Source organism: Asterias rubens, chromosome 12 (genome assembly GCF_902459465.1).
Source record: "Asterias rubens chromosome 12, eAstRub1.3, whole genome shotgun sequence".
NCBI classification, from domain to species: domain Eukaryota; kingdom Metazoa; phylum Echinodermata; class Asteroidea; order Forcipulatida; family Asteriidae; genus Asterias; species Asterias rubens.
The window spans coordinates 14,337,615-14,349,591 of record NC_047073.1 but is presented as its reverse complement, the minus strand read 5'-3'; the positions used below and the strand labels follow the sequence as shown (position 1 = coordinate 14,349,591).

The 11,977-nt window shown below is 41.1% G+C and overlaps 1 protein-coding gene across 1 annotated transcript; it reads right to left on the bottom strand.

The window, feature by feature from the left end:
- Positions 1-1,734: 1,734 nt before the first annotated feature.
- Positions 1,735-10,494, bottom strand: LOC117297866 (probable palmitoyltransferase ZDHHC21). The gene is made up of 8 exons (XM_033781035.1): positions 10,378-10,494; positions 7,395-7,692; positions 6,874-6,972; positions 6,193-6,304; positions 5,315-5,453; positions 4,362-4,478; positions 3,105-3,157; positions 1,735-2,106 (listed from the first exon to the last, which is right to left on the bottom strand). Exons 2-8 carry the CDS (start codon positions 7,657-7,659, stop codon positions 1,971-1,973), a joined length of 921 nt encoding a protein of 306 aa, XP_033636926.1. The 5' UTR covers positions 7,660-7,692; positions 10,378-10,494; the 3' UTR covers positions 1,735-1,970.
- Positions 10,495-11,977: the final 1,483 nt, after the last annotated feature.

The following is an 11,977-nucleotide window of genomic DNA, read 5'->3' as shown; positions in this document are numbered from 1 at the left end:
TTATTTAAATGATAAGCAAACAAATACTTTACCTTTAACGGTTTATTGCACAAAAACCAATGTTTTTTCTTGGATATTTTGAAGCAGATATTTTAAGCTTCCTTGTTTGAGACAAAATAAAGTACACAGAACATTTCATATAAGAAAAAAAAAACTGAGTTATGTTTATTTACTACCCATAAAATATTGAAAAGCAAGCAGAGATTTGTGAACATAAAGCCTGGATCATACTTCCTGCGAATGCAAATGCGATGTTGGCGTCACAAATTCGCGACTTGTGCTTAACTCAACCTCAAAACCTACTTTTTCAGTCAGCCTCGTCATTGAAGGCAGTGGACACAATTGGTAATTGTCAAAGACCAGTCTTCTCACTTGGTGTATCTCAACATATACATAAAATAACCAACCTGTGCAAATTTGAGCTCAATCGGTCGTCCAATTTGCGAGATAATAATGAAAGAAAAAACACCCTTGTCACACTAAGTTGTTTGCTTTCATATGCTTGATTTCAAGACCTCAAGTTCTAAATCTGAGGTCTCGAAATCAAATTCGTGGAAAATTACTTCTTTCTCGAAAACTATGGCACTTCATAGAGGGAGCCGTTTCTCACAATGTTTTATACCATCAACCTCTCCCCATTACTCGTTACCAAGTTCGGTTTTATGCTAATAATTATTTCAAGTAATTACCAATAGTGTCCACTGCCTTTAATCCTTTGTTTTGTTTTTTCTGCATTGTTCCTGTTTAATTGTTCAGTGCTACGATCTTTGTTAAAGGCGCTATATAAACACCTATAAATATTATCAACTCCTGTGAAACATTCGCTGCGCAAGTAGCCATGTGACGACAAAATACGCTGAGCATTTGCATACACAGGAAGTATGAACCAGGCTTTACTATTACTTTTGTCAAAATTAATTTATAAAGATAGGGTAAACTAAATTTGCCAGCTGTATTGAAACGTGGTGTGGGTAGCCAAGCACCAACATTCTACTGGCAATGAGTGGCAAGTATTTGTGTTTGAAGGTATTTATTAATCTTTGAGGAAGTATTTCATTTATTCTGGTTGTGAAGCCAAGAACTGGGAAAAAAAAAAGCGAACTTAATCACGGAGAGAAGACAAGGAAGGAAATTTTAGTTTTAGATGTTGGAGGAGAATCCCAGAGAATTATTCCAGGGGAAACCCACAGAGTCAGGCAGGGACTGAAACCGGGGTCGTAGAGGTGGAAGGCGAGGAAAGATACCACTACGCCAACCTGAAGCTTAACCGTTTATGAAAAAAACTGCGAGGCACTATTGCTTAAAAGCATTGAGCTTGTTTTCATAAAGTTTTGGTGGATAATTGTTTGTTCAAAGACAACACAGATGTTTAGAATAAATGTAACTTCCTAAAAAATATTTCAACGCTTTATCAGGAAATGATGCCATCTCTCATGAAAACATTTCTTGTTTATGTCAACAGAGGGCAGTATAACCAATAGGAGGCATTAAGCCATACACCTTATCGCAAATACTGTACTAAATTGAATGAGATGCATGCTGGTCTAGCTAGCGCTCAAGTTTCCTACCTAAAAGCTGTGTGCTTTCAGATTTCAGTGAAATTGTGTGCTTTCAGATGCTTGATTTCGAGACCTCAAATTCTAAATCTGAGGTCTCAAAATCAAATCCGTGGAAAATTACTTCTTTCTCGAAAACTATGTCACTTCAGAGGGAGCTGTTTCTCACAATGTTTTATACCATCAACCCCTTCCCATTACTCAGAATCAAGAAAGGTTTTATGATAATAATTATTTTGAGTAGTTACACTGCCTTGAATAAATTTCTACTAAGCACTGATGAGCAGGATGCCAGTCACACAATGTAGTTCTGACATGGTATTTTTGCTGGTTACCTTATTCTGGTAAGCATAATTTTGTTATGCTTAGCTACTTGTTGTGCTTTAAGCAGCTCTATGAAACTGTGCCCAGTACTCAAACAGTTTGTTGGTAGTAATAGACGTTTGGTTTTCCAGTATGACGTCGGAATGGGTTGAACCACCAGAGCACCCTCCCTGGTCCGCAGACATCCCGGAAACTATCATAGGCCGATCTAGTCATGACAGTTGGTCTGAAAGAATATAAAGAAACAGATAAGTTGATGTTTATTATTATACAATATTTCTCAGGTAATGAAAGCAAGGATGCCTCAAATGTGAACTTAAAGGCAGTGGACACTATTGGTAATTAGTCAAAATAATTTTAAGCATAAAACTTTACTTGGTACTGAGTAATGGAGAGAGGTTGATAGTATAAAACATTGTAAGAAACGGCTCCCTCTGAAGTGATGTAATTTTTGAGAAAGAAGTATTTCTCCACGAATTTGATTTTGAAACCTCGTATTTAGAATTCGAGGTCTCAAAATCAAGCATCTGAAAGCACACTTCGTTTGACAAGGGTGTTTCTTCTATTACTATTATCTTGCAACTTCGACAACCAATTGAGCTGAAATTTTCACAGGGTTGTTATTTTATGTTGAGATACACCAAGTAAGAAGACTGGTCTTTGACAATTACCAATAGTGTCCAGTGTCTTTAATCACTGTAGCTCGCAAGCTGGCTGAGGAAACCTGAAACCCTAAAACTTTGTTTCATCATTCTCTTACAAATTGGATGATAAATTTAGCCCAAATTTTCACAGGTTTATTATTTTTGGCATATGTTTATAGGTACACCAAGTGAGAATACTGGTCTTTGACAATTACCAATAGTGTCCAGTGCCTTTCAGGCAAGTTTCAGGCCTGGAATTTCATCAGTTTGCAAAGGGCACTTCCATTGAAAAATCTTGAAGTCTATGAAAAATTCTTGAGAGGGCACCAAGGCAAAGACAAGGGGCAATGGAGGCCTCTTTGTATTTCCAGGGCTGTAATTTCGCCTTCTTTCAAAAGAAGATCAAACTGCTGTATCAGGATAGATCCTGGTGTTGATTTCAAAAAGATAGTCCTAACTTAGGACTCGTCCTAGGACTCTTTAGGGGTTATTACAAACTGAGGGCTAGTCCTAAAATAGAATGAGTATTATTCGCCCTATTAAAACAAAGGCCTGGCTGGTTTTGTAAATAGTAACTCACCTCTCATGCATGGGTTTATGTGCGTGTATGATGGATTCCACCGTAGATCGGTTCTGGGGAAGAAAAACAAAATTGACAAATTTGCATAAAATAATGTTAAACTTGCATTGGAGATAATAATAAACAGCATTTATAGCGCATTATGAATCACAGATTCCTCAATGCGCCTAACAATAGAAACAAAAAGCTAAAAACCTGACCAATTAAAATATAGGCCAACTACTAATGTAGATAGAGAATATTATTTGTGTTTTACTAATACATGTACACCAATGTGTGTAGTACCCACTGTGTGTAATACTAAGTACTCACCCCCTACCCCAGTCATGCGATTTACATATTACTCACAGGGGATATTAACCCACAACCTTTGCTCACCATTAAGGCCGGTTTATAGTCGGTCGAACGATGGTCGCGCGACGGAAATCTTGCGCGCAATCCTAAGACTGAGGCCTAAAAACCGTGTCTTTTTATGATCGCGCGTCAAGATTTCCGACGCCCGACCATCGCTCGACCGACTATAACTCGGCCTTAAAACCACCGAGAATACCTGTCTTAGACAACTGAGAATACCTTTCTTAGACAATTAGCGAAAGTGTATCCTGCCTTTAAACACTCCTCACCATGTTTATATCACACGTTTAAACATGGCCTCTCCTCTCGACCAAACCAGAATGGATAAACTGTCTCGAATATTTATGAATGAAAATTTTAAAATTTCACCTATAGGATAAGAGGAAACTATAAATAGATAGTAAACTTGCTGGTACAACCCTAGCTCTATGGTACAACCATGTGAAAATCTCTATTGTGGGAGTGTTGGCTCTGAAACAGCCGGTGTGGTCTCGACGTTTCGAACAGTATACTCTGCTCGTCTTCAGGAGAATGCTGGGCTACTGGTGGTCTTGAGCTTAAGTAGCTCAGCATCCTCCTGAAGACGGGCAGAGTTAACTGTTTGAAACGTCGATTTCACGAAACTCTTCCTAACTTCAGACTAATCTTAGGACTTAGGATGAGTCCCAGCCCTGCGATGTAGCATGCAGATCTTAAGATTAATTCTAAGTGAGGACGATGTACTCGCCCTAACTCGAGATAGTATTCGTCCTAGCGTTTCGTGAAATCGGCTGTAGCTCTTTTAAGAGCCAACACTCCCACAAAATATGTATTTGAAATTGTTTTACACGCAAGTTTACTATTTATATATGTATAATTTCCTCTTATTTATCCACACCACACATAGCTTCAAACAACACTCACCGAAAGGATATTTATTGTTTGCTGTAGAACTTGGCTCCCTGCCAGAGATGTTAGAGTGACGCCGAGTATGCATGACAGGTACATCAGATATCTTTGGTGACGAAATAAGAAAGATAGCTACAAGGAATAGAGGACCAAATAACAAGAATTTAAGTTTGTTTGACATAATATTAAAAATAGTGGTCATTTATAAGGCGCCATGACTGGGGAAAAGCAGAAGTGGGCCTACAATGAGTTACTTAGATGATTCAAGCATAAAGATTTAAAATGAGTTTTGAAGGTGGTGTAAGTTGTGACTTGTCAGAGATTTGAGGGAAGATGGTCTGATTATTTGAGGCCAGTTGATAGTGAGTGTGTTTGGAAAAGCCTTTGGAGCGCCACGGCAGCCCGGGGCTGTATATTTCCCAGGGAGCTGAGCAAGATTACAGGATTGAGTAATGGGCACTAATGTTAAGCGCATTGATACATTTATTGTAAAATGCGCGTTTGGTTTAACAGTTGCAACAGCTTATTATTGGCACCTATCATTTTTGCACCTTTAACACAGAAATTGCTATCTGAACATGGTATAATCCAAATTTTTATTTATGCCACATTGGGCAAATTGCTTTGAATACACAACAAATTTCAAACTCAATTGAGAAATTTGAAAATTTTATTGACGAAACAGCTCTGCATTTGTGCACAAATGCAATCATGTCTAGTTGACTTTGTCTTTACAAAATTTTACCTCCCCAACAATGGCTGTTGGAGTATACCATTCATCTTATATACCGCCCTCTAGTGACAACTTATAATGTATTAATGCCACTCATGTACTATTTTAAAGCATTACTTGGACTGAACAAGATGACCCAAAGAGTTCTAAACAAGTCAAGTAGTCATTGTCTCTTTCCTTTAAGTCGCAATCATTATGAACCCATTACAAGGGGTCGATTGAAGAGTGAACTTACTGAATCACAAGACATGCACGTTGGGAAGTAGTAGAAATGTAGAGTATCTAAGACCAGTGTGTAGAGACTGAGCAGTAATGCATAAAACACAAGTAGGAGGAATATCCACTGGTTGTCTTCACCGACGCAATTGTTTATCCTATTGAGGAAGATGAGAGGATGAAGAACAAGTACATGTTACAAAGCGAGTTGGGCAGTAGGGCTAGGTTACCAAACTTCTGAAAACATCAACCACATTCTCCTCTACATTGACAAATGGGGTATCCAAATTTGTCTCCAACACCACTTTGAAAGATACATGAACAATAAACTTTGACGTTTGGGGAGTTTGACGCCAGTACAAGGTCTTAACAGAAACGCCCCAAATCAGTGCCTCTATGCCCCTGGTATATTGCCTCCATACCCCTGGTCATTGCCATGATGCCCAATGTCAATGCCTTCATCCCTGACCATTGCCTTGATGCCCCTGGTCATTGCATTGGTACCCCTTAGCCAATGCCTTAATGCCCCAGGTCATTTCTATGATACCCCTGGTCATTGCCTTGATGCCCCTGGTCATTTCATTGATGACCCTCAGCCAATGCCTTAAAGCCCCTGGTCATTGCTATGATGCCCCTGGTCATTGCCCCATGCCCCTGGTCATTGCATTGATGACCCTAATAGCCAATGCCTCAATGCCCCTGGTCATTGCTATGATGCCCCTGATTATAAGCCATTTTGAGGTACGGTGGACACACCAGTGCTTCACTGGTTTGGGTAAATGTGTCTGTATACACCCAATCCAAACAGTGCACTCTTGTAGCGTCCACCACACCTCAAAAAGACTAATTGACTCGATGCCCCTGGCTATTGTCAGGAGACTGTATGCTAACAATTACCAAAAGCAATGATGGTCCATCCGTCGTACACATCTCTGGCATTTTCTACAGTGATGTGACTTCAGGGGTCGCTGGATGAGACAACGTTGGCAGTGCGTCCAATTTAATTTATCTAAAACCAATGTAAAAAGAGCCAACAAGTTAAATCCATGGCTATATGAATAAAAATGAAACCTTCATGACAGACATGCAGCTCAATTTCTGCAGTTTGGACTGTCTTAGCAGGGTTCTCCTCAAACATAGACATCAAGCCAACACTAAGTCGTTAATGGTCTGTCACGATGACACAGTTGAGCCGTGATGGTGGCGTAACGATTCAGGTTTCCGCGAACGAATACTGCTCTTGCGAAATCACTGCTCTCGCGTGAAGCTGCTGGATGCCGACTACTAATGCCCCATGGAGAATGAAGTCGTGTAGGTAGTCTTGCGGGGGGGCAAACAGTCTCGCGAGAATACCCCCAGTGTAGCGGGAATCGCAGAGAGAGTCGGAACGCTATCACCGCGACAGACATTTAACGACTTATCCACAAGTCTTAACCAACACAGGTGTACAAAACACCACTGATCCCACACAGTAGTTGTTTAATGTTGGGACATTTTCAATCATGTAATTTATGCTTCAATAAATATAAATAGTGAAACTTCTGTGCTTAATATGGTTTCATTTTGTTTTATTCTTACCGGCTGGGGTTGGCATGAGGTCAAAGGGCAAACGGCCTGGATCAGAGGTGACTGCCCTAAACAGGGACACAAGTGTGCAAATTGATACCATGTAGTAACCTGCAACAGTGGTGAGAAAACTGGTGTTTTAAAGCACTTTTGCGGTAAAAACCTAACCTCAAAACACTCTTCAAAATATAGAAATAAGTTGCCAAAGAAAAAAAACTTTGAACTCAGTGCCCCCACCTTATATGCCATCCCAACTTCTCGCATCCTTCTTCATTGTCTTCTCAAAACAGAGTTGTAGATAGACCAATTTAAGTGGTGGGCTCTAAATCCAATTTAGTCAACCAAGGGCAAGTGGTTCAACAAAATTATTTATGTTTAGATATGGGGCCAACATTGCTAAAGTGTAACAGCCCACAGTGTATTTAGCTCAGAGTGCTGGGCAAATTTGTTGATTCTGGGCAGGCCTGCCCAGCACAGCCAACCATGGCTACAACACTGTCTAAATACTGTATGTTAAATTCTGGTAAACTTACACAAAACAGGAAAACAGCTGATACTTCCATCTCTATACTGGGGGAGCAACACTATTTCAGGAATAAAGTAACTATTATAGGCCCATGTGAAGATAATGAAGCCGAGGTAGAAACATCCCTTGATGCTACGCACAAACTGCAGATGGCACGGCAGGAAGACTATGTTGGGTGATGACTGGATGCGTTTGGACTCCTCCCGTAGTGCCAAGGAAGCCTCTGGATCGGCACTTAGTCGTTGGAGGTCTTCAAGATTAAAGAGAGTCATGGTGTGATTTGACTTCAAGGTACCTGTGTTGTACTAGAAGAAAACAGCAAGATGCATGAGAATATGGTATACTGAACTGACATCAGTGATGAAGGACCCGAGGCCGATCTGGAGTACATTTTTTGTGGACTTGGACTCAGACGGGCCAGACATGGACTCGGACACAGATGGGAAGACTCAGACTCGTTGAAGGAGGACTCAGACTCAGTGGGGGAGGACTGGAACTCGGTGGGGAGGTCTGTGGATTGTGGATCAAGTCCATTTTTTGTGGACTGAGACTCGGAATAGAGGACTCTGACACGGAGGGGAAGACACGGAGGGGAAGACACGGAGGGGAAGACTGTGGATTGTGGACCGAGTCCATTTTGTGTGGACTCAGTCAGTGTCAGTCTTGATGGGAGGACCCGGACTCTGAGCTAGAGGGGGACTCTGATTCGATGGGGAGGTCTGTGGATTGTGGACCGAGTATATTTTTTGTGGACTGAGACTCGGACTCGAAATTGAGAACTCGGACACGGAGGGGAAGACTCGGTGGGGAAGACTGTGGATTGTGGACCGAGTCCATTTTTTTGGGACTCAGTCAGTGTCAGTCTTGATCAGTCTTGTCAGGACTCTGAGCTAGAGGGGGACTCCGACTCGATGGGGAGGTCTGTGGATTGTGGACCGAGTATATTTTTTGTGGACTGAGACTCAAACTCGGAGTAGAGAACTCGGACTCAGAGTAGACGACTCGGACACGGAGGGGAAGACTCGGTCTCAGTGGGGAAGACTGTAGATTGTAGACCGAGTAAATTTTGTATGGACTCAGTCAGACTCAGACTTGTTGGTAGGACTCCGACTCTGCGCTTGGGGAGGACTGGAACTCAGTGAGGAGGTCTGTCAATTGTGGACCGAGTCCATTTTTTGTGAACTAAACTCGGACTCAGAGTAGAGGACTCGAACAAGTAGAGGACTCGGACACGGAGGGGAAGACTCGGACTCGGTGGGGAAGACTGTGGATTGTGGACCGAGTCAAATTTTTGTGGACTGACACTCGGATTCGGAGTAGATGACTCGGATCTGGAGGGGAAGACTCGGACTCGGTGGGGAAGAATGTGGATTGTGGACCAAGTGAATTTTTTGTGGACTCAGTCAGATTCAGACTTGGTGGAAGGACCCAGACAAGAGGGGAACTCGGACTTTGTGGAGAGGACAGGATCTCAGTGGGGAGGTCTGTCGATTTTGGACCGAGTAAATTTTTATGGACTCAGTCAGACTCAGACTTGGTGGGAGGACCCAGACTCTGAGCTAGAGGGTGACTCGTTGGGGGGGTCTGTGGATTTCGGACCGGGTCAATTTTTTTTTGACTGAGACCCGGATTCGTAGTAGATGACTTGGACTCAAAATAGAGGACTCCGACACGAAGAGGAAGACTTGGATCTGGTGGGGAAGACTGTGGATTGTCACTGTGGACCGAGTAAATTTGTTGTGGACTCGGTCAGACTTAGACTTGGTGGGAGGACTCCGACTCTGCGCTTGGGGAGGACTGGAACTCAGTAAGGAGGTCTGTCAATTGTGGACCGAGTCCATTTTTTGTGGACTGAACTCGGACTCAGAGTAGAGGACTCGGACAAGTAGAGGACTCGGACACGGAGGGGAAGACTCGGACTCGGTGGAGAAGACTGTGGATTGTGGACCGAGTAAATTTTCTATGGACTCAGTCAGACTCAGACTTGGTGGGAGGACTCGGACTCTGAGATTAGTACGACTCAGACTTGGTGAGTGGGGAGGTTTGTGGATTGTGGACAGAGGATTGGGGGGGGGGCTGTCACTACTGTAGTTGCGATAACGTAACCCCCCTGCCTGGCGGCCATCAGGACAGGAGGAGGGTTTTGTTATCGCAACTATCACTACTGTGGAATGTCAGATGTGCATGCCGTGTGTGAGTGTGACAGTCACAGTGATATGAATGTCAGTGATGTGAATGTGATGACTGTTCAGTCAGTTACAATTTTTTACATTTCTGATATTCAGTTCAGTGATAACTGGTGTGAATCGTATTATTTATGGATGAGGCTTAGATTAGTTAGAAGAATTTTGGGGCCTATTTGTTACAATAAACATTATTCATTAAATAAAATGTAAAATGTCAATTAACCCAATGATCGAACAATGTCAAATGATGGGTCCTACTAAAAAAGCCGACATCAAGCCGACAACGCCGACAACAAGTCCAGAGCGCCGCCAACACGCCGCCAACAAGTTTTAAATACCTCAAAAATTGCAAATAAACCATAGATATATTAGAACTATGTGTGTTCTGTAATATAAACATAAATTTAATGGAAAAACTTCACGAAAAGTGTGAATTTTTAACCAGAAAAAAAACTTAACTTTCACGGAAAACGGTCGGACGCCATCTTGGCTTAAAGTTAAAATCATGTTTGGTAGGACCGCAAATGATATTGATACTGACAGCGATGTAAAACTTTTTGTCGTCTGCAAATCAACTCATGCAAATGTTTTCCTCTGGCCTGCTCTGCTCTGCTGCTGGCATAGCCCACCTTGTTGAGCTGTAATGGCTCCGCTTTTAACATCGGTCTCATCTCATCACTGTCACCATTACAGCCCACCTTCGATACATGTCTTAAACGCTAAGTTTTCAAAGGTCACAAAATGCGAGGTAGTTTGATTGCAAATTTCTCCCATTTAAAAAAGTCCTATATTACTCCAACATACCTCATTTTATTCCTTACATCTGTGGAATTAACACATACTAGGGCTTACTAAATGATGACTTTGTCCAGATGTGTTTGATTTGAAAATTTGTCCAAAAAAACGTGAACAAAAATGACATTTATTGTGACATGTTCTTGGGCGCCGCCATGTTTTAATGATTCACCTCTTGTTGGACGTGAGAAGTCAGGACACCAGGCAAATATTGTAAGTCATGAATATCCAAGAGGTAATGTCACGTGACGCAGTATGGCTACGCCATAGAGTTAAGAACTAGAGGGCGCAGAGTGATGCTTCGTGCACCAATTGGCTTGCGGGGGTCAGCTCCGAACTCGCCATTGCACTGGTCAAAGCGTACACAAATCGACGGGGTTTACCAACTCGGCACTCAACTCAATGGATGGTGCGCTAGTGAGTTTAGTCTTGCGTCCAGACGTTTGTGCGCATAGTCTCTTTGTCGGTTGGTGACTTGAGGGCTAAAACAACAACACGCGATTGTCCATAGTAATTTAATGAAACACAAAATATACCAAAAACAAAAAATTAAAACTTTTAGTGTCGAACATTGTTGAAATAAAAATGTGTTACCTTTGTAAGTACATTATGTATATTATTTGTTGTTTACAGTGTAAGTTTGTTTATTTGAAGTTGTAAGAAGTAGCCCCTGTGCACAACAATTCAAGTACGGCAAACTGTGAACAAACTACTGATAGCGCCCTCCTTTGAAACATTCTCCTTTAGCCCCCCCCCCCCCAAAAAAAAAAATAATAATAATAATAATAATAATAATAATAATAATAATAATAATAATAATAATAATAGTAATAATAATAATCATAATAATGCATGATGTAATCATGGAGATTTCTACCTCCTTGATGTAATAAATAAATAAATGTTCTCACTTCTGATAATACAATCACAAAACGATAGCCCTTTTTCATTCATTTTGGCCTTGTGTGTCTGCGACTTGCATAATAAATAAAATAAAATAAAAGTAAAACGTAAAAACCAAAGAAATATTGAGCAGAGCCAGAGAGTTTTTTAATTGGTATGTTGACTTGCGACATGACACAAACAAACCATTCCAATATATTGATCATTTTTGTTGATCACGTACCCCTTCACGGAAACTGCATAATAGTGTATGCACGGAACAGGACCCCACACTACGATTTAACATCCTTCTGTCAAAGCTCTACTGTTTGCCACTTGTTCCACCACGCATTCCACAGTTCCACTTTCCTCAAAAGAATCATTAAAATTCATGAACCCAAACCAGCCGAATTCAATGAGTCATTTTATTTGATCAGGGTAAACTCGTGGCGGCATATGTCTGGAAATTTGCATATTCGGGCAGTGACCAGTTCCTTGAGATTTAATTTGTATTTTTAAATTAAAATTACAAAATATATCTGCAACAAATTACTCTTTTTTTTTTTAACAAAGGGGTACATATGTTTTTTGTTTAGCTGTAAGTGTGTGTTTGTGTCCCTTGATATTATAGCATGTGTTCATATTGACACTGTTATTCAACAATGCATTCGAAAGAAGTTGTTTACTGCGTATTGAGACCCCAAAATAGTCGAAATTGCGCATTATT

Excerpts from the sequence above, each read along its gene's own strand:
- LOC117297866 (XM_033781035.1), bottom strand. The coding sequence starts at position 7,659 with ATGACTCTCTTTAATCTTGAAGACCTCCAACGACTAAGTGCCGATCCA. Across the intron at positions 5,454-6,192 it reads ATGGACCATCATTGCTTTTG|GATAAACAATTGCGTCGGTG; the intron begins GTAATTGTTAGC and ends CTTCCTCAATAG. Across the intron at positions 2,107-3,104 it reads CATAAACCCATGCATGAGAG|ACCAACTGTCATGACTAGAT; the intron begins GTGAGTTACTAT and ends ATATTCTTTCAG.